Source organism: Balaenoptera acutorostrata, chromosome 3, assembly GCF_949987535.1.
Source record: "Balaenoptera acutorostrata chromosome 3, mBalAcu1.1, whole genome shotgun sequence".
NCBI classification, from domain to species: domain Eukaryota; kingdom Metazoa; phylum Chordata; class Mammalia; order Artiodactyla; family Balaenopteridae; genus Balaenoptera; species Balaenoptera acutorostrata.
This window is the reverse complement of record NC_080066.1, coordinates 171,040,492-171,063,605: the sequence shown is the minus strand read 5'-3', so window position 1 is coordinate 171,063,605 and position 23,114 is coordinate 171,040,492. Positions and strand designations below refer to the sequence as shown.

At 40.6% G+C, this 23,114-nt stretch overlaps 1 protein-coding gene across 3 annotated transcripts in view; it reads left to right on the top strand.

Annotated features, from left to right (window-relative positions):
* Window positions 1–21,877, top strand: part of LOC102998276 (EF-hand calcium-binding domain-containing protein 11-like) — a 91,657-nt gene extending 69,780 nt beyond the window's left edge. Inside the window, exons 6-7 of one of the 3 annotated variants that reach the window (XM_057542516.1) lie at window positions 3,915–4,097; window positions 5,916–7,045. In XM_057542516.1, the coding sequence (XP_057398499.1) occupies window positions 3,915–4,097; window positions 5,916–6,012 (280 nt within the window). In that variant the 3' untranslated portion in view covers window positions 6,013–7,045. Of the gene's footprint in view, window positions 1–3,914; window positions 4,098–5,915; window positions 7,046–21,771 lie in introns of those variants that run through there. The other 2 variants (XM_057542521.1, XM_057542518.1) reach the window with 2 other exon arrangements.
* Window positions 21,878–23,114: the final 1,237 nt, after the last annotated feature.

Below are 23,114 nucleotides of genomic sequence, written 5' to 3'. Positions count from 1 at the left end.
ACGAAGAGCAGCCCCCGCTCGCCGCAACTAGAGAAAGCCCGCACGCAGCAACAAAGACCCAACACAGCCAAAAATAAATAAATAAAATAAATAAATTTAAAAATATAAAATAAAATGTACATCTTCCTTTTCATCATCTACTGATACTTAGTCAACAACTGAGGACCCAGCTCATCATCTTTCATCACTTCCTAACATCGCCTTCCTAAGTCAGGAGCCCTGTCCACAGGTCTATAGTGAAGCACGCATGCTCAGCAGTCTCTGGTCTTCAGCCCTAGACACACAGTAACAAGGCAGCTTTCCTCCAGCTTTTCTGAAAAATGAGTACAAATTGCAAGAAATGCAGTACAAATTGTGAGCTGTCAGTACATTAGTAGTGACATTAGGAAATCTGATGGAGTCAGAAGGAAAAGGTGTAAATTGCAGGATAATATAAAGGGGAGGTCAGTCTGTTAGTAATGCAGGGAATGTGATGGACTTAAAGAAAAGGCATAAATTACAGGGTAATATAAAGAAGAGGTCAGTACATCAGTAACATGAGAAAACTGGCAGATTTGGGAAGAAAAGGTGCAAATTGTAGGATAATGTAAAGTAGGGGCTTCACTGTAAAGATGAGCTTACATCATATCAAGGAAGCTTGCTGGCCATGCAGACCGTGGCTAGAACTTTCAGTATTTTTATAGTTCTATCTCACAGCAGATCTTTATGTCTTTTAGAATTATTAATTAAATTCTAAGCTAATATTACAGAGGAAAATTATTGTTCTTGCTTAGTAGAGAAAAAAAAAAAAAAAAACGGAGTCAGAAACATTCCCTCAAAGCCTCTGAAGTCCTGAACCTGTAAAGCACATATTTGTCAACTGTAATAAACAAGTATCTTTTGGGGGACCCTTTCCTGCACATCGTCACACATTTCTCCACGAGGCTCTGTAAATATGATTGTCACTTCTGGGTTCAAGATAGAATTTAAAACAATCATACCACTAAAAACGTTTTAAATAATAATTTTAATTGAAGTGTAACAGATGATGGTTGATGGGAACTCTATGGATCTCTCTTGTTTCTACACATCTTATGAGTAAGGCACTGACTGCTTTTTGTTCCACAGTCTCTTTTCAAGGATATTTGTATAGTGAACATCCTTGGAAGATGGAGTTAGTGTCTCCTTCCAGAACAAAAGGCAGGCATGCTGGGCTCCTTAAGCTCAAGGTCCCTCTTCTGTGATGCAGCCCTCTGTGTGCACAGGCATCTATCTGAGCCCATCCACACCACCCCGTAGAATCTGGGGGTACAGGAAGCTGATGCAAATGTGTGATGCTCGTGCTGTTCTCTGTGCCATGAGTAATGAAGTCCTTTGTCTCTGAACCAATAGACCTGGATCTTCTGCCAGCATCCGTGAAACTGTGGCAAGCTACTGTGGTAGCTTGCAAGGAGGCTGAATTCTCAGGCCCTTCACAGTTGTTAACAGTTTTATCAACAAGGATGGGAAGCTGACAGTGACGGGGCTTTCTGGAAGAATGATGAGGAAATCATGGTTCTTAACAGGAGATGGAGGAAGTCCAGGGGAATTAGTAGGGAATATGTTGTGCAAATTATATGGTCAACCAGGCCGTAGGGTCCTCTGCTTTGGTACTTGTTGATGAAGAGCTGTCAGGGAGGTGGTTGCAGTAGATTCACAGATACCTGTCCAGAGATGTCTGGGTTGTGCTACCTCTCCTCCAGGCAGGAGGACTTCCCCACCAATATGGCAGGCAGCCTCAAGTCCACTCCATACAAACTAGTTACGACTGGTACACAGATTCATATTGGGTGGGTAGAAAGTTCTCCCCATTTCAGACAGTAGCTGTGTAGACAGACACCTATTCTGAGAATGAAGGAAATTTTGTGACTGCTGTGGGCACAAACCGAGAGAATCCTTAGAACTTCTGTTGACTCTCTCGGGAGATGAGGGGCAGGGCACATAATGCCTATTAAGGAAGAATGGCAACAGCTGAGACATCCTAGGCTCTGTGGCGCCAACTTCAGATCCATTTGGAGATAAAGGTCTCCAAGTTTTTGCAGTGTTTAGCCAAACTAAATAATACACAATTGAAGATCCATCTTTGCAAAAAAATATTTTGAAACGCAAAGGAATGATAAATTCAAAGTTTAAGAAAGCGATTACTTCTGCAGGCAAGGCACGGGGCTGAGATCGGGAAGGAGCGCGCAGGTAGCTACACTAATGTTGGAAATTTTCTAGTTCTTAAGTTGGGGTTGGGCTCACAGGTTTTGGTTTTATTATCAAGCTTCATAATGTAGATATTTGTTAACATATATTCATTCTTTTGTGTGTATCAACTATTACATAATAAATTTTTACGACCAGCTTAGGGAAATTTAATTTATAATTAAAATTATTGGATTGCTATGAATGACATAGCATCTGTTAGATTTCTGTATGGATTTTGGTAGAGTAGAGGATAATGTCTTCCCTTGAGAGCCCTACCACATGCAACAGGAAAATGGTACATCTCTATACCTTTGTGTGAGAAATACTGGAGAGGTTCAGTGTTTGACCTTTCTTGGACAGTGGATACATCATGAAATTTTTGCAAATTAAGTGCTCTTGTATTTGCCTAAGCTAAGACCAATTAAGAGTTATTTTTAGCTTGATGTCTAATTCTAGATACTGTTCTTTTTCATTATTCCTAAAAACAGACTGTAAACACTTTGTATATTTATAGTACTAAGAGGGCATTCCCCATGCATTTGGGAAATTTGGGGGAATATTATATGTACTCTACCAACTTCTCTGTCCAAGGGGAATGGAGAAGTCTTTTTTCCTTTCCTAACTCTGTCTTCTATCTAGTCTAGAGAGAGAGAGAGAGAGAGAGGACCAGAGAAAAGCAAGGGCTCTTCAAGCCTTTCTCAGGTGGCGAAACTCTAAGGAGAATTTTGTCCTTCTGTGTCCCGCAAGAATGACTGCAGCTCCTTGCTGACAACCCCACACAAGACCTCTGGGAGCTCTCCAACCCTTCTCTAGCTGACCTTGAGAGTTAAGACACTAGATTCTTTGTGAGGTCACCCTTAGGTTGTCGTCATACTACTGCTAAATACTTTTATCACCTACTGGAGACTAAACGCTTTTCATACTTTGTTTCATTTACTCTTTTCAGCAACCCCAGGGTGGCTGTTATTATCACCCCCATTTTGTTTATTGAAGCAGGGCTTAGAGAGAAGTGCAGTAACTTCATGTTCTCCCAGACAGAATGCAGTCTGTTTGTGGATTCTACAGCTCATGCTTTTAGCAGTGTGACAGCCTTGTCATCTCATCCATTAATTCTAACCCTGTCATGTGAACATACAGAATGATTTTACCTGATGGATATCAGAATGCCACAGGGTTGTGGCTATAGGAAGTTACATAGTAGGGACAAGTGGGCAAGCTCTGTGGCCTGCAGGCAGGAGGGAGACCACGTTGCCGAGATCCTGTTAGCCCTCTTTTTTAGTGAATCTTATACTTTTTCTTCTTATCAAAACCCTGTCGTCAGTATCTGGGTGGTTGATATTTTTGGAAAAGCTGGAGGTAACATTCCTAAAGTATGAGGAGGAGGGACAAGCACCTTAGAGAGATTTTTATTTTGCTAAACATGGTAGTTCTTTCACGTGAGGGAAGCAGACAGGGCATGCACACCTTTGTTTCCACGAGAAAGTAAGCTGGGTGCGAAGCGTGTTTCAGTCTCTGGTATTCTCGTGAAAGCTCTGAATGCTGTTTTCCTCCTGATCTATAACTGGTCCCTAGGAGGGAAGTCAATTACTTGCCATGAAATGGGCTTCAAAGGCAGAGTCTGAAGTGTCTTTCTTTATCCTTAGCTTGCAGATTTATTTTTAGTCGGCTACTGAAAAAATAAACAAATACTTTAATCTGATTTACAGAGCACTTAAAACAAGGAACTGCAGCAGAAAGATAGCAGGAGGAGCCTACCCCGGAGGGTGCCTCAGGCTGGCAGCACCTGGAAGGCGAGTGCTGGGTGTTTATGACTCAGGAAGAGAACCCCCAGCTATAGTGTTTCCAGGAAAACATTTGACAGGAGACGGTTCACTCCTCAGCTCTATGGGGTACTTTTATCTCGATATGTACTTATGCGTGTCTTCTTTTGGTGGAGCTTGATGCAAAATCAAAATCTCCTTGTAGTAGGAATATCTCATATCATAAACTTCCTGAGGACCACACAATCTCATGCGCAGTGATGGTTGAAATATAATGCATAATTCGAAACGCAGGCCACTCTCACAAACTACGTGCAGGTCTTGGAAGATGATCAGAAAGAAACCTTTCCTTTTGTTTAGTCCCTCTGAGTTTCTCCCCAGGGATCAGGTTCTTTGAGGCAGTGATCAGATCGTACCCTGTTGATCCATCAGTTAAACGGGCGTTTATTGCACACTTACTATGGGCTTAGTACACAGTTTTCCCTTTTGGAAGTGACAGAGTATAGTCCCCAACTAAGAACGGATTGGTTTCTAAAGTTTGGGAAAGTTGAATCTGGAGCTTGGAGTGTGGTGCTTTTCCTCTGCCTTTCTGGGCTGTGGGCTCACCCTTTCTTTCGTGTCCTCCTCCCTCAGGGGTCCCCAGAGCCCTGTGATCGCACCGCTCCAGAAACACCTGCTGCTTCCTCCCCCCTCCCCCACCCCATCCCAACTCTCATTTCCTCCGTGTAGCTGATCTCAGTTGGCTGTCAGATTACACAGTGAGTTTTGTCTCTGACACACCTGTGCTGTTGGCATTTGAACCTGGGAGTCTGAAGTTACATAGGCTAAGTGTAGGGGGTGTGGTAGGTGGAATTCAAAAAAGGTGTGGGTCCTGTTTGTTTAGGACAATTATGCTTTTTTTTTTTTACCATCTTTATTGGAGTATAATTGCTTTACAATGGTGTGTTAGTTTCTGCTTTATAACAGAGTGAATCAGCTATACATATACATATACATATATCCCCATATAATTATGCATTATTTAAAACTGTTATTAAAATTTTTTTAAACAGTGTTCCTCACTGATGTATTAGAATAATTTTATAAACTGGAGTTTGGCAGAGGGGAAGGACACATAAGGGTTACTGGTTAGTGAAAGGTTTGATAATCTTTTGTTCTCTGTATATTTTATCTAAGTTTAAAGAGATTTCAAAATTCAGAATAAATGAATTTTCACTTTTTTAATGAGAATGGTTTTATTTCTTACCATTTTTATTTGTCTAAATAATACAAAGCTGTACTGAATTCTTCAGAAATCTTGCCAAATAAGGCGAAATATATAATATTAGAAGATTTTTTAACCCCAGGTCCTTTCTTCAAAATAGTAACCAACTAGATTTTGTTAATATTCACGTAAGTATTAAAAATGAGCATATGCATCCTCATCAACAAACATTTATCCTGTGCAGGGTGCTTCCTAGTTGCTGGGGATACAGAGAAATAGAAGGCATACTTCCTGTCCTCAGGAAACAGCATATGATCTATTTGGGGGAAAAAGGCGAAAACATGGAAAATAAATAGTAGCAGGTTATTCACTGTCTGGTTCCACCGGGTAAGATGAAATAAGCAGTTCAGAAGAGGGAGCAGTTGCTGGGGCGACGGGTGGTCCTGCAGAGGATGGGAGAGGCTCAGATACAGCAGGGAAGGGAAGGGCTCCCCAGGCCACCAGGTAACTTTGCTTTTGCAGTTGCCTTTTATTCCATTTTCCCTAAAATTATTATTGAGCATATTGTTTGATTCCAAGATTTTCTTTGTTGTATTACAGTTCCTGTAGAATTGTTAGGATTTGGTTATATGGATCACTTCTGACCGTTTGTTATTTTCCAAAATTTCTGTAATGATTCCCTATTGTTCTTTTAGAATTGTTTTATAATGATATAATAATATAATTCTAAATTTCTTTTATAGTGATGAAGAAACTATTGCCAAAAGCAAGCTAGAAGATAAAAGTATCAACAGTTACATTTCTTGTGAAATAAATGTAGGAACCATTTCTTATCTGTAGGTGCTAAAGACTGTTCTACCTACACAGTCACTATTTTTCAGCATCTTAAAGTGTTCCAGACTGTTCCTCACTGATGTCTTGGCTTGACACATTCACATATGAGAATTTCAGAAAATTGAATCTGACTGTGATCAAGTTGGCAGAGTTCTTCACTGGCTTTATTTGACATTGATTTGTTGGATTATTCTTTAATTAGTAAATTAGGAGTACACATAAAATTTTCCATTTCAGTGTTATTTCTTCCCTTTTAGTTATTTCCTGTTCTTTACTCTATTTCTTTCCACCGAGCCTGTGAGTGCCCCTCTTTGGCCTGTGAGTTCATTTTGGGTAGGAATCATTGAATCCCTGGAGCTTTGGACAGTGCTCAATAAATGTTTAGTGAATGAATGAAAACAACATTTCACATATGATTAGAAAGAAATAATAGAGAAGAGATTAGGTATAAATACATGTGTATGATTTTAATTTTCACATTTTTTTTTAAACAATCTATCTTACTAAAGCAATTTCCTGCTAGTTTTACCTAGTCAGGAGCTAATCTTGATTTGAAGGAGGTAAGATTTATGAGCCTCGCAAAGAACTTTTGAACATAAGTTATTTTGTGAGACAGCCCTGCTATCTGTGACATATTAACACGTTTGACAATGTGGATGATCACATTTTAAAAGATCTTTGGCTTCCTCTTCTGCATAATTAAGTTCTTTTCAGAACAACTTCTGCATTGTAGATTCTACATGTGTATTTCCGACCGGTCAACACAACTACGATTTGATCATGATTACTAGCTTTTCAAAGCCTTCCTTCATTTCCCAGCAGGCAGCTTCCTGTCAGAATTCATTTCCCATTTGGAAAATCTCTCTCTGACCCACAGCTTTCTGGATACAATTCATCCTTCACATACTTGAGTCTACCCATTCATTGTCATCCATCCTTAGCTCCTCAGATGCCAAAAGACCCTTTTGTAATTGGAGTGATAAGATCCCCTAAAACGTCAGGGGAGAGAAAACTAAGAAGAATATATAAAGATTTTTGTTCCATTGATTTTCCTAATTAAAAAAAATGCTTTTAGTGTGTATCTATTTCTGTTATTATAGTTTAAGAAATCGAAGTAATAACTGTTATGGTTGAAGCAAGATCTGCTTTCTATGTTCCTTCAGTCTTTATATAATTAAAATTAAATTTTGGCAGAGCTGCAGTAAATTCAGTTCAATTTAGCAAACATGGAGATGCTTTTGCTGGCCCCCTGTATCATGGTGGTCTCTACAAGAACTGCCCTTTAGTTGCAATAAAGCGAGTGTGAGAGAGAGTGATCCAGATACGATTGCTGAGGAAATTAAAATTCACTGTGGAAGAGGATTAGGTTGGTATCATCCGAGAAGGAATTTCATGTTGGATCTTGGAGAAAGTAGAATATTTGGCTTACAAAGGGGAAAGTCATTCCAGGTATGGGGCACTGAGGTTGGATTCAGGAAGGCATGTACTGATCCTTGGACAAGGAAGGGGCATGATGAAAAGGATCTTCATCTGGCCTCAGGCTGCAGGATGTACCAGAGAATGACGAGCTGGTCCACAGGAAGCCATGGTAACTGACTAGAGCTTAATCGATGAGGTTCCAGAGAAAAGGACATGGACATATGAAGGGAAGGTCAAGTCTTAGGAATGTTACACAGAAAGAATCTGATAGCCTCAAAAGCTGATTGGATATTGGGAAGCAATGCCAAAGCAATGCCAGTTAGCTCCTGGGGCTGGGGAGCCTGTGTGAGTGGGAGAATCATGGTCCCATGTTGGCATAAATGGAGGATTAGAAAGAGAAGCAGACCAGACAAAACCTTGAGAGGATGCGCATGATTAGGTGGGAAGCCAGGCAAGGAGAGGTCAGAGGAGAGCCAGGAACCTACAGTTTCATGGGAACAAAGGGAAGACAATGTTTCAGGAAGACAGGGTGAGCAGAGGAATCAAAAAATAAGAGGTCTGAGTTTGATTTTGTACCAGAGAAGGACAAACTATTGACCCTTGAGTAACCTCAGGAAAGTGGCAGGAGTAGATGCCAGATGGCAAAGACCCAGAAAAGGGAGAAGATTTTGTATTATTGGTGAGATTGCAAGACAAGATCCTTCCTTCAGTTATTTCCACTGATAAACCCCTTTGAAGGAAATCTACTCCTTAGCCGACTAGTGTTATGTCACAGAATTCCAGTATATCATTAATACCTGTAGCTCTAAAATGTACCTATTTCCAACTGTAACCCCAAAACATTATTTTTACAAACCATTTGGAGATAACAGTTTTATTTTCTTTGATTCTACTCTTTCAAAATTTTGCTTATCCCGCTTGGAGATTTATTTCTAGGTCATTGATTCTGATAACAAAACCAGTGTTTTCTATAAGCTATTTTATGCCTACTAGAGTTGAAATTCAAACATTTTCCAGCAGTAGCAACTGAAATAGCTTCAAAGACATTTTTCACATCCACCTTGTTTTTTTCTTCACTGATTGTATCTTTTCAAAAACGCCCCAGATTGATAGCTCCTAAGATATAGTATGCGTATAGTAACAACACAGGCTTTTTAGAATTGAGAAATATTCTTTGTTCTTGTTCTTGAAGATGTGCTTTACTCCTAAGAGGAACTGATCAAGAAAAAAGTATATAAGAACCGGAGTCACAGGACCTAGATTCAGTTCCCTTCTTTGTTGCGTGGCGTTGGGTCAATTAGGTCTCTTTCAAGTAAAAAAATCTGAGAATCCATGAATATACTTTATCATTTAACTTAGTCACGAAGCCTACCATTTGGTGTGATTCCACATTTGGAGCTGCTCTGCTAATGGTGGAACATCATCTCTTCCTTCATCTAGCTGACTCTCTTATCCTTCTAGCTTCATGTTGTGTATTTTCTGGTATACAGCCTCACCCACCCCCCAGCCCCCAGCAGCCAGCACCTACGGTACAGATCAGGTGCTCAGTAAATATTTGATGATCGAGTAAATGGGCTGTACTGTATTATCGTCCACCCTGGTGGTGGAGAACCATCGGACCAAGCATCAGAAGCAATTATGAGTGTAAAACCATGGAGATCTCCAGGTCCCACTCGCCCGCCTTCAATATTTGAGTTTCTAGAAATCGGCCTTTGCAGACATATTTAAAAATCGGTCAGGCTCATATGAGAAGCACTGGTCTACCCTCTGTGAGTTCCTGGAGGTCACAGATTATAGTTTCCATCAGTTCATTCCCAAACCCTAGGGGAATTTCTGGAAGAAATTAGGTGTACAGTAAATGTTTGTGAATAAATGAATCTTAATTTTAAGATCAATAATAAGTGAGAATAAAATGCCCTTTCTTTTGGCTACAGATATAACACCTCGAAACTTTAAATACTAATTTATACTACCCATAATAAATTATATTTTTAAAGAAATGAAATAGATTGAGTGCCCAAATCATCAGTCCTAATAAATTCAAAACTCATAGTTTGTTACCTAACAATTGTGGCTAGAACTACGGTGCTTTATTTGCTTAATTCTTACAATCTAGTGATAAGTCATTTGCTTTCATTATTACTTGCCTTGCCATATACCTTGTTTTAAATTGTCTTTAAGGAGTCACAACCCATCACTCTCTTTTAGTTATGTAATTCTGGTATTTTAAACTATAGTTTCCTTTGGGGGGTGATGATGTGAAGCAAGGAAGGAAGTAGAACCAGCATTAACTCCACATTGTCTCACAACCTACCATCATGTGTATCGTATTTCTGTGCTCCAGAGAAAAGAAATGGAATTGGTTTTTAACTAAGAAAATTATGCTGTCCTGAATACAAAAACCTTATCACTAATACCCTATTGACCTGTCTTAGTTATGAATTTTTGAGTAACAAATTACCCTGATACTTAGCAGATTAAAGCAATAAATATTAATATTTAGTGCCTCACATAACACCTGTGGGTCAGGAATCTGGGAATGGCTTAGCAGGTGGTCCTGACTCCTGTCCTCTCATGAGGTTACACTCAAGATGTTGGCCAGGACCACAGTCATCTGAAGGTTTGACTGGAGCTGGAGGATGCACTTCCCAGGTGGCTCCTTCAGAGACACCTGGCAATTTAGCCTCTGTTATTTGCATGAGGCCCTCTTGTCAGGGCTCTTTGAGTGTCTTCACAATAGAGTGACCATCAGGTGTTTTGTTGGTGACTTTATATATGAACTTTCAGGAAGACAAGAAAAAGGTTACATCAGTAACAGTTGTAAGCTTAAATGTGGGTTTAAAAAAAGAAATCTCCTCCTTATCCCAACCCTCTGGGTGGGAGATGCAAGAGGGAGGAGATAAGGGGGTATATGTATATGTATAGCTGATTCACTTTGTTATACAGCAGAAACTAACACACCATTGTAAAGCAATTATACTCCAATAAAGATGTTAAAAAAACTAATATTAAAAATAATAATAATAATTTAAAAATTAATCAATTAATTAATTTTTTTAAAGGTTTTTATTTATTTATTTATTTAATTTATGGCTGTGTTGGGTCTTCGTTTCTGTGCGAGGGCTTTCTCTAGTTGCGGCAAGTGGGGGCCAATCTTCATCGCGGTGCGCGGGCCTCTCATTATCGCGGCCTCTCTTGTTGCGGAGCACAGACTCCAGATGCGCAGGCTCAGTAATTGTGGCTCACGGGCCTAGTTGCTCCGCGGCATGTGGGATCTTCCCAGACCAGGGCTCGAACCCGTGTCCCCTGCATTGGCAGGCAGATTCTCAACCACTGCGCCACCAGGGAAGCCCCTTAATTAATTTTTAAAAAACAGCCAAAAAGCATTTTTTAAGTGAGCCAGGTATCAGGTGTTTACATAATTATCCCATTTCGAATAAGTTCTCTTTCAGTTCTTCTCCATCATCCCCAGCCTTCCCTCTTCGTGGAACTTGCTCACATCTTGATTCCAGCACTCACGTATGTTGTCACACTTCTTGGTCTGTATCTGTCTGTCCCACTAGACTGGAAGTGCAAGGGGCAGAGCTGTGACTTTCATCTTTGAATCTCAGGTGCTCAAGGCCGTGCCTGGCCCTTAGCTGATCTTTGTTTGTTGTTGAACTTAACAAGCCTTATATACAACTAAATACCATTGTCTTCTTTTTCTCTATAAGATTGTGTAACTTGATGGAAGCCCTGCAGTTAGTGTCAGAGTTTGGGTTTCAAAGTCAGGTCTATGTTTTGTTCATCAGCATAGATGGTGTTGGGAAGACTCTAGGAGGCACCTGTGTTGGGAGGCCCAAGTAGCATCCTTACAGATTTCACCTGGGAGAAATTCCTTAGGCGGTATCTCTGTGTTTACCCAGAATGAATCACTGTGATTTAAGAGAGATTGCTAGAAGGAGACAGTTTGTTGATTGAATAAAAAGCTATTGAAAATAAACTGGCCTATTATATTTGGGCTACAAATGAATTTTTGGTGTTAACCTGATTTCTTTCATCTCTAAGTGGGATGCAAAAAGTTTCTCACACCTAAAGTGCTAAGGGAAAGTCTCCTCTCTCTTTTCCCATTTTTTGCAGGGATTCTACCCTGGTTGATTCAAAGGAATCAAACATGGTATTTAGATATGAAGTTGGAGCTCAGTAAATGAGGAGATTGTGTATCTGACCCCCTGACCAAACTGATCACTACTAAGAAGTCTTCTTGCAAGAGTCTAGGTCCTAAACTAAGGGAGTAGTGGAAGAGCACATGCATTCAAGTGATGTTTTACATGTAAATCACCATGGCGACAGGATATGGAAGGTGGAGGAGTTGAGGATGGCCCCGAGGCCCTGTCCTGGGAATCTGAGTGAATGGCGGCTCCATTCAGTGTGACAGGGGACACGGGAGGAGGAGCAGGTGTGGGGTTTGTGATGATGTCAACTTGGGATGTGTCTGTGGGACAACCAGGGAAGGCGTTCTGTCTAGAAATGGGCATCAAGGTCAGATGGCCCCATGAGAGAGGAGTTGTCAGGGTGTCTGGGAGAGAGCCTGGGTCTTAGATGCGTGTCTGTTGATGGTTCATGGGTTGTTGGTGTAGAAAAGAGCCCAGTGGCACAGGCAGCCTTTCTTGGCTGTGCTGTTCTGTTGGGAATCTCTATAGCTATCATTATATCTCAACATCCTGGATGGACTGGGGAGTAATGAGTAACCTCTTGCTTGTAGATGGAGAAGGGAGCTGCCACATTGTCCTGGATGACGAGAGCTCATCTCTCTGCCAGGTCTCCCAGAGGCTGCTGAACGGAGTTTGCTTCTACTCATGATTTGGCAATCTTAAATACCTCCTTTTTTTTTTTCTTTTTTTTTTTTGGTTTGGTTAGCTTTCATTGTTGTCTGTATCTGTTTTGAATTGTCATTCATTTTTCTTTTTAGAAGACAAGCACAAATTCATGCTTTATTTTCTTGGGAAAATGCTTCTAATAAAACTGTAGCTTGGGGGAAAAAAAAAAAAGGAAATGCCCTGTGGTCCAGTGGTTAGGGCTCCATGCTTCTACTGCAGGGAGCATGGGTTCAATCCCTGGTCGGAGAACTAAGATTCTGCATGCTGTGCAGTGTGGCCAAAAAAAAAAAACTATAGCTTGGTTTTTCCTTGTGGGTGTTGATATAGATGGTTGTAATGAGACCTCTTTGATTAGTGACTTATTATCTGATTCTATGAATTATTTTAGATGTGCTCTCTCTCTCTTTTTCTTGATCCAAAGAGTTATCTTGAGACATAACATACTTAGCTTTTATTATATTCTATAAACTTTCCAGCTTATTCTCTTTTTTGTGCTAATCTGATAGCATAATTAAAATGTCTGACTTCAGTTCTTTCCTTACAAATACTGCCTAACTCTTCTGTCTTTAATTAACTGAAATCATTCCTATATAAACAAATAACAATTGCAGATTGTATTACCTACAGTCCTGTCTTACGAGAATTTAAGTGCATCCCGTTTGTTAAATTATAGTCTTAAAAAGACTACCTGTGACATATTTTGTCATTTTGTGTGATGCCAGTAGAAAACAAAGGCTCACTTCTGTGTTTTTATTCTTGTTACACCTTTTATTTAATATTCATTTGAAGAGCCAGTGTGGCAGGTAGAGTGGGGACAGGCTTTGGATTCACACCAACCTGAAAATCTCAGCTCTGCCACTTCTTAGTGGTGCAACTCTGGATAAATTGCTTGAGTACTTCTCTGTGCCTCAGTTTCCTGTAGGTATTATAAAATGAAGATGATAATATTTGCCTCACAGATTATGGACATTAAGTGACACAATGCCCGTTACATGCTTAGCACAGTGCCTGGAACATAATAGGTGCTCAATAAATGCTATCAATATCTATTTTTGTACAGTAGAAACAGCTCTCTTAACCAGTTCAGCAGCTTAAAGGAAGCTTCCAGTCCCTATGCAGAGCCGTCTAGGAGATGCCCACAGCATGTTGAACACTTGTAATCGGAGCCTTCTCTCCAGCGCCCTCATGTACTTCTCCAACTGTCTGAGTTGTATTTGTCCCCAGACCTGTTCTATGTTGTTTGTTCTCAAACCTATTTATGCCAGTTGAACTTATAATTGTAATTAGGTGATTTAATTAAACATTAAGCAAACAGGATGTAAGTGCAATCCAAAAAGACAGTGCTTTTTTTTTTTTTTAAACTTGTATGCATGTACGTTTGTATGTATTTATTTTTTTGGTCGTGGGATCTTAGTTCCTCGACCAGGGAATGAACCTGTGTCCCCTGCAGTAGAAGCGCAGAGGCCTAACCACTGGACTGCCAGGGAAGATCCACAGCTGCTTTTTCTATACAAAATAAATTTTGGAAAGACTTAATAAAGGTAACTCAATAAATTAAAGAAAAAATTCCAAGGTACCTCGAATAGTTATTTTCATAGAGACAGAAAGTAGAATAGTGGTTGCCAGGGACTGAGGAGAAAGGGGGAATGGAGAGTTATTATTTAATGGGGACAGAGTTTCAGTTTTGCAAGATGAAATGAGGTGTGGAAATGGATGGTGGTGATGGCTGCGAAACAATATGAATGTACCACTTCATACGACTGAACAAAGATGGTAAATTTTATATGTAGTTTATTAAATTAAAAAGTTGTTTTAATCTGTCACATTAACTGTGGGTGAGATACCTGTTAAGGATTGGTGGAATTTAAAAAGCTAGAGGAATTCCACATCTAGGTTGTTTTCTAGTGGTCTTTAAGTTTTCTTACTTTCAGGAAACCAAAATCGGAAATAATAGGTAATTCTAAAATTTTAGGTGTAGTTTATGCAAGAAAGAGAACAAAGCATGCTGACCCATGACCGGTTCTCGAAGACGAAGGCTTTGGCATAGGTCAAAATATCAGAGAATGAATGCATGCTTATATTTAAAATTTAAAATTAACCGTTTAACTTATGTATGTGTCTTAGATTGGGCTCCGGGGTAACAGGCTCTGAGATGGAGATTTGCATGCAGGAAGCTTGTTGGGGAGCGAGTGCTCTCGGAACCAGGCCTGGATGGGAGTGAGACAGGCAGGACTAATAGAAGGAGAATTGAAGCTCCGGCCTCAGCCAGTGGCATGGGGATGCTAGTGCTGACCACCCTTCAGAGATGTGGCAGAGTGAGGCAGTTCGTACTGTCCTTCTGCACTGACCAGACATCAGGTGTGGGCTACCCCCCAACGGAGGGAGACATCGCCTTGAGCAAGGCAACTTCCTTTGGCTAGAAGTGAAGCCCGAGAGGTTCTCACCTGTCCACTCTCAACAGGTGACACTTCCAGCTGGGGGATGTGATGGTCCCCAGCATCCACAACTGGGTGTGTCCATTTTTTGCATGTTTTCCCTTTTCAACAGATTTTTTTAAATTGGCTGATTGACTTTCGGTCCAGATGGCTTCAGATAAGAGCGTCTTCACTGCTTACGCGTGATCTTCTGAAGGTCTCACTGTGTTTGATCTTTACATACGCCAGTTGTCCCATTTGTGATATATTTGGGTTGGCCAAAAAGTGCATTCAGGTTTTTTGTAAGATGTGGAAAAAACCCGAACGTGCTTTTTGGCCAGCCCAATAGCAAGCCTGTGAGGCTTAATCACAGTGGATACGTGTGTGATGTGTGTGAAGCTCAAACGATGTTTGGGAGTCCATCAACTTCTAAATACTTTCCAGTATGTATTGAGCTGGCCAAAAAGTCTGTTCGGTTTCTTCTGTTAAAAACTCAAATGGGCTTTTTGGCCGACCCAATATTGTGATTCATGAAACCTCTGATTTTTGCTTCTTAAATTTTCCAGACTTTTTTTTTGGCATTTGATGATTTTTTTTCCTCCTTTGGTCCAACTCTCCATGTTTGTGCCAAAGGTCACCTTCGTCTCACATCCTATGACCTGTAGTTCTTTATCTGCAGATTCTTCAGTTACTCTTCCATCTGCCACAAATAACCGTTGACTCCTGCTCCCCTTGCTTTACATTTTCCATTTGGACCTGCCTGTTTATCCTGATCCTCAGGCTGTTGACATCAATGATGGCCAATCTCCAGGATACCTCAGTTCATTTTTAAATATACTCCTCCAATCCTTAAAACAGAAGTCCTGTGTATGTGGTTGTGTTTATTATTATTATTTTTGTACCATTTTTAAGTGTATAGTACCATAACATTAACTATATTTATATTGTTGTACAACCAATTTCTACAACTTCCTCATTTTGCAAAACTGAAGCTCCCATTTCCCCTCCCTCCAATCCCTGGCAACCACCGTTCTCCTTTCTGTTTCTGTGAGTTAGGCTGCTCGAGGTACTTCATATCAGTAATATCATACAGTATTCCTCATTTTTGACTGGCTTATTTCACTTAGCATCATGTCCTCAAGGGCCATCCACATTTAAAAGGAATTTCCTTTCTTTAAAAGGCTGAACAGTATTCCATCGTATGTATATAACACATTATCTGTTCATCTGTTGATGGACACTTGGGTTGTTTCCACCTTTCGGTTATTGTGAATAATACTGCTATGAATGTGAGTGTGCAAGTTTTTATTTTTAAATAGAAGTATATATATATATATTTTTAACATCTTTATTGGAGTATAATTGCTTAAATACAGGTATATATTTTTGTTTCTATCAGCTTGCTGTGCCCCAAATTGTAAATGCTAAAGAGGGAGTCTGAGTCCCTTTGCAAGTGTGGCCATAAACATAGCACAAGGATACTATGATTACCCCATGGTGTCTCATTTTCCTTTCGAGTTCTGGCACGTGCTAACCTTTTAGTAAGAATACTATTCAGTCTCGTTTCTACTTAGCCCTTCATTTAGCCATGTTTTGTTGTTTCCTTGGTTTCAAATTTTATCTCTTTATGCGAACTGGGAGCTGAAGCCTTTCATTTGACTTGTGATCTTGTACATTCTGGAAGCTCATACATGTAATTGTGCAACAAATAAAGCAGCTGGAAGAAATCTTTCCTGAACAAAACCCAAGTGGGGCATTTGGGTGCGAGCCAAGATTTCAGCAGCTACAGAGGGAGATGTAAAAAGGCTGCCTATATTACAACAACAACAAATCACTTCTGGCCCCATAGGAATGTCCTTTAGGTAATGATCAAACAGAGGGTAGGGACCTTTACACATTTAATTACCTGACCACAAAACAAAGTATTTACTGTAACCTTCTGAGATCTCTATACCAAGTTAATTACCATGATATACCTGAAGGTAGAACAACACTGTGACTCAGTACACTCAGCCATAGCGGGAAATTCTGAGGCTGCTCAGTCTGAACCTGGCCTCTCATTAAATTGCTGTGTGGTCCTAGGCAAGACACTGTGAGTTTACCTATTCCTGCAACCAAAATTCAGAACTGTAATGCAAACGTAGTTACTGAACAACTAACAAATAATAAATGAAGCCCTGTGTTAACTGCCTGTTTATAGAGAAGAAAGTTTAATGTCCTACAGTGATCCAATGAGTCAAATTTCACTGGACATCTTGAAAGGATTGGTTATTTATTTTATTTATGTATATACATATACATCGGTCCAGGTTGACACATATAAAAGCAAAAGCTTGGACTGGAGGTATGTTTTAAATAATGTAAAGGAGCATCACAGGTTTTTAACCATTTATCAGTTCATTCAGCCAACATTAAGGAGGACCTGGGTCAGTGCTTCTCAAACTTTTGGTGCATGAGAATCACCTGGAGGACTTTTTAAACACTCCTCCTGGACCCCATCCTCAGAGATGCCCATTCAGTAGATATTGTGGCAGGGCCTGAAAATGTGCATATCTAGTAGCCACAATCCCAAGTAACACTGATACTGCTGGTATACAGAGCACGCTTTGGGTGCCTGAGTTCGAGAGACACTCAGAATGCCAAGGTGAAGAAGGCACCATCATGTCCATAGGGCAGATAGGATTATTATTGATAGTCTATGGTGTGATCATGTTAATCACATTGTGTCACGCTGTGTGCGCACATATGTGTTTTAAAGGCATTTCAGAGCACATAGCACATGCAGAAGCATGGAGAACTGAAGCCACATGACATGTTCAGGGACATGGAGTTTGTGTTACTGGGGCAAAGGGCACATGGCTGGCCGGGGGGATTACAGTTGTAGCTGGAAATAGGGCTGCTAATCAGCTAACACGATAAGATTAGTCTGGATGATCCAGGTGAACCCAGTGTAATCACAGGGGTTCTTAAATGGAGAAGATGGAGGCAGGAGAGTCAGGATTAGGGAGACTGCAGTGTGAGAAGGACTCAGGCCAACACTGCTGGCTCTGAAGTTAGAGGAAGGGGGCCACGGGCCAAGGAATGCAGGCAGCTTCTAGAACCTGAAACAGGCAAGTGAATGGATTCTCCTGTAGAGCCACAGAAAGGAATGCAGCCCTGCTGACACCTGGATTGTATCCCAGTGAGACTCATTTCGGACTTCTGACCTCCAGAACTGTAACATAATAAATGTGTCATTTTAAACCACACGCACACACAATTACCTGTTTTCCATTATTTTCCAGGTTCTTTTTCTAGCCAATGAATAGTCAGCCACTCATCCTTGTCCAAAATGGTCTATCATTGTGAACAATTGGAATACAAAGACATTAACGATAAAAAGGCTTTATAGAAAAAAAAAAAAAGGCTTTTTAGAAATAGGTTTTCTTATTACAAAAACAATGCATGCTTATTACGGAAACTATAGACAAAAAAAAAAAATGCACAGAATCCCACCCATTATTTAGAAAATCACTGCTAAAACCCCTAGAGACTAGCTTCTCAGATCCTTCTCTGTGTCTATGTGCATTTTTCCCTACTGAAATAGGGTCATGCCATGTGTGTTTTGAAAACTAGTATAATTTGTTTAAGCAGTCTTCCAATTGTCTCACATTTGCACTATTCCAACTTAACTCCCGTTGTTTGACATTTACTCTGTTCCCGGTAATCCCCTGTGGCTGATGCCTAAACTGAAAGGTGAGGAAGAACAGGAGTCAGCCAGGGAAAGATGGCAGGCCGAAGGGATAGACGTTCCAGGCCAGGGGCACTGCAGGTGAGGAGACCGTGGTGCCTGGGAGGAGTGGAGAGCTGTCCGGTCAGGCTGGAGTGTGGAGGGGGAAGGCTGAGGGGTGTGGAGGCTGGAGAGATTAGCAAATAAAAAGAGAAAAAGTCTGCAGCCTATCACCAAACGGTATACTTTGTTGTTTTCACCAACCTGATTTTGACTAAGTTGTTTTTGGCAAATTGCTGTCAGTCAAGTTACTTAGATCTGAATTAACAGGATTTGGGGCCTTAGGGATCCGGTAGTCTGCTGGAGCCGCTGGTGCAGGCCCTCAAGCCAGCTCTGCCCATCTTTTTCCTCGCTCACATTCAGTGATGTCACCTTGGTAGCTTGAAATCAGCAAATGCTGCAAATCAGGAAATTTTTCTTTTTTGCAGGAGAGCCAGTTCCCCAGCACATTGCTAGATGTGGCTAAGATGGAAGAAGTCCAGAATAAATGCCCTGGGTTTTTGGTGTGGGACTCGAACACTAAAGTCAGATACCAGGGCCAGGAAGCATTCACTTTGGAGTCAGAAGGACCAGGGTCTGAATCCTAACCATCACTTTCCTGCCACTTCCATCAGAGTAATTAACTTCTCTAAGCCTCAGTTTCCTTATATGTGAAATGGGGTCGCTAATATTTAACTTGCAGATTAGTGATAAAAATTAAAACTTGAAAGACAGAAGCTATTATGATTATTACTACAATGAAGGAGGAGCATGAGGGTATTAAGTTCATGGGGGTTTTGGGGGGGTTTTTTTCTTTGTTTTTTTTGCTGCACCTTGTGTCATACGGGATCTTTGTTCCCCGACCAGGGATCGAACCCGTGCCCCCTGCAGAGGGGATGCAGAGTCTTAACCACTGGACTGCCAGGGAAGTCCCAAGTTAATTTTTTTTATTACGTGAAGTTTGAGTTGCTTTGGAGGCTTTTAGATTAAAAAAAATCCTGTAATAACAACGGTAGCTAACATTGTTGAGCGTTATTAACTATGTGTTTCTACATGTGTTATTTCAAAAGAAATAATTTACATGCGCTAATCCTCAAAAGAACTCTAGCGTAGATACCAGTGATATGATTACTCCCATTCTGTAGCTGAGGAGACTGAGGTTTAAGTAAGATAACTTTCTGATGGCCAGAGAGCTGCTGAATGCAGAGACAGGACTTGGATGCGAGTTTGTCTGAATTCAGAGTCTACATTTTTAAACTGCATATGGGGTCTCCATTCATCAGAGACATCGAAGCTAGGTGGTACCCGTTTGTGAGTCCTGGGCGTAGTTGCCGGCCTGGGTTTGAGTGGATTACACCCGAAGGGTCTATAGAGTGAGAAGAGGAGAGGGCAAGGATGCAGCCCCGGGCAACGCTGGTTTTTAAAAGGCAAGCTGAGAGTTTAGAGCAGGAAGGAAGGATCAACCGTTTCAGGTGCCACAGGGCAGAGTCATAAAAGGTAAGAATTAGAAAGGATTCCTTGGACTTGGCAAGATGAACAACATCGATAATATTAACAAATGCAGTTTGGATAAGGTAATGGCGGCAGAAGCCAGGTTGCTTTGGTCGAGGAGTGAATTGATGGCGAGCAAGTAGAGAGAAGTGGCAGAAACGAATTTTGAAGAATCAGCTGCTAGAGAAGTAACTGGGAATCTAGGGAGATATTTAACAACATATATGTGTTGGGAAGAAAGAGTAAGTATTGATAGAAGTGAAGGTATAGGAACGCGATTGAAGGAGCCTAGTGCCTTAGGAGGTGGTTGGTGGGATCCAAAGCCTGGCCGGAGAATTATGACTGGACTGATCTTGTGTTTGGGTCATGTGGGCTGGGTGTGTTAGGAGGAATGAGGAGGCAGAGAATTGAGGATACTGGTCAGTATAACTACAGGCTGGCCCTGTGGGCTCTAGGCTAGGGAGAGGACAAGTAAAACTGGACGGTCCTTCATAGACTGAGAGAACGTTAAGCGGTCAGGGTCCTAGGAGTCTCAGAAGATGTTGAAAGGAAGGTGGGAATAAATGAGCAGTAGAGTCGTAAGAATGGCGAGTTATCCACAGTGAATGGGATCTTGACACTCAACAGTTCATATGCAGAGAAGTTCTGAATAGTTGACAAGGCCCCTGGTCTTGCCATTAAGTTCAGTTTTTGAAGCAGAGTAGAGGTGAAGGTCATCAGAATTGAGATCAAGGGACTCAAGGCCTAGAATTGTGGTTGAGACCTCACACTGGCGTCCTTCATCTGATAAGAGTGCATCTTTTTATAGTTCTTTGTTATTAATCCAAATGTTTATGTCTAAAGAGGTCCCCCCCTTTGGAATTAGCAGATGCAAACTTTTTTTTTTTTGGCTGCGTTGGGTCTTTGTTGCTGCTCGCGGGCTCTCTCTAGTTGCGGCGAGCGGGGACTACTCTTCGTTGCGGCGTGCGGGCTTCTTATTGTGGTGGCTTCTCTTGTTGCGGAGCACGGGCTCTAGGTACGTGGGCTTCAGTAGTTGTGGCACGTGGGCTCAGTAGTTGTGGCTCGGGGGCTCTAGAGCACAGGCTCAGTAGTTGTGGCGTGCGGTATCCTCAGCCATTGAGAAGCTAGGATCTTGAGTTCTGAAGGGAGAAGGCCTGGATTTGAATGCTGGCTCCGTCACTTACAAGCTGACTGACCTCGGGCAAGGGACTTCTCTAATCTTCAGAGCGCTTAACTATGAAACAGTGAGAGAACGTGTACCCATCTTGTTATAAGGCGGTAAAGAATCATCTCCATAAACTGCCTAGCCCAGTAGCTGGCACGTGGCAAATGCTTAACAAATGACAGCTGCTATTATTATTATTATTAACACTATTCTTCAGAAAGTGTAAGCTGTACATTTCCCAAAAGGAGAAAAAAATGAATCTAGGACTTTTATATTCTTCCCCTACCAATCCCAGGAAGAGGTTCCTAAGAAAAAGTTGAAGATGCTATCAGATTTCCCGGCCACCAAGTAAAGAATATGTCACTCCCCAAGAGGAGTGTTTATACCCTAACTGGGAGGGACATCTTTATTTTTTATTATTTATTTATTTTATTGAAGTATAGTTGATCTACAATGTTGTGTTAATTTCTACTGTGCAGCAAAGTGATTCAGTTATACACATATATACATTCTTTTTCATATTCTTTTCCATTATGGTTTATCTCAGGATATTGAATACAGTTCTCTGTGTTAAACAGTAGGTCCTTGTTGTTTATCCATTCTATACATAATAGTTTGTATCGGGCTTCCCTGGTGGCTCAGTGGTTAAGAATCTGCCTACCAATGCAGGGGACACGGGTTCGAGCCCAGGTCTGGGAAGATCCCGCATGCCGCGGAGCAACTAAGCCCGTGCGCCACAACTGCTGAGCCTGTGCTCTAGAGCCTGCGAGCCACAACTACTGAGCCTGCATGCCACAACTACTGAAGCCCACACGCCTAGAGCCTGTGATCTGCAACAAAGAGAAGCTGCTGCAATGAGAAGCCCGCACACCACAGTGAAGAGTAGCCTCTGCTCGCTGCAACTAGAGGAAGCCCCTGCGCAGCAACAAAGACCCAACGCAGCCAAAAATAAATCTAAAAAATAAATACATTTCTTAAAAAAAAAAAAGAAAGAAAAGATACATGCATCCCAATGTTCGTTGCAGCACTACTTACAATAGCCAAGATAGGGGAGCATCCATTGACAGAGAAATGGATAAAGAAGATGTGTACATATATACAATGGAATATTAATTACTCAGCCATAAAAGGGAATGAAATAATGCCATTTGCAGCAACATGGATGGACCTAGAGGTTATCATACTAAGTGAAGTAAATCAGACAGAGAAAGAGAAACATCATTTGATATCACTTATATGTGGGATCTCATAAAAAAAAAGATACAAATGAACTTATTTACAAAACAGAAACAGACTCACAGATCTTGAAATCAAACTTACTGTTACCAAACGGGAAACGTAGGGGGAAGTGATAAATTAGGAGATTGGGGTTAACATCTACACACTACTATATATAAAATAGATAACTAACAAGGACCTATTGTATAACACAGGGAACTGTACTCAATATTCTGTAATAACCTATATGGGAAAGAATCTGAAAAAGAATGGATATATATATATATATATATATATATATATATATATAACTATAACTATAACTATATATATATATATAACTGATATATATATATATATATATATATATATATATATATATATATATAACTGATTCAGTTTGCTGTACACCGGAAACTAACACATTGTGAATCAACTATACTCAAATAAAAATTAAAAAAAGAAAAAGAATTACTCAGAAAAGTAATATAAGAGGTATGCAAGGAGAAGAAAGCATTTCTTGTGTAACGATAAAAATGAGTTACTCAATAGGAAGGACCACCTTGAAAATTATACTAATTTGCTACTAAATTAATTTGCTATTTGCTGAAAGCTATTTTCAGGAAATGATACCTTGTTCTGTGCAGGCCCAACTCCAACTCTCATATTTAAAAGATGCATTTACCAAGGTCTCATACTTGGATGAACTCCTGATGCATATTCAGAAGGTACTGATGGGAGAGAAATGGATGAGCACACATCTTTAAAACTGTAATATGTTGGTCATTTCTTTC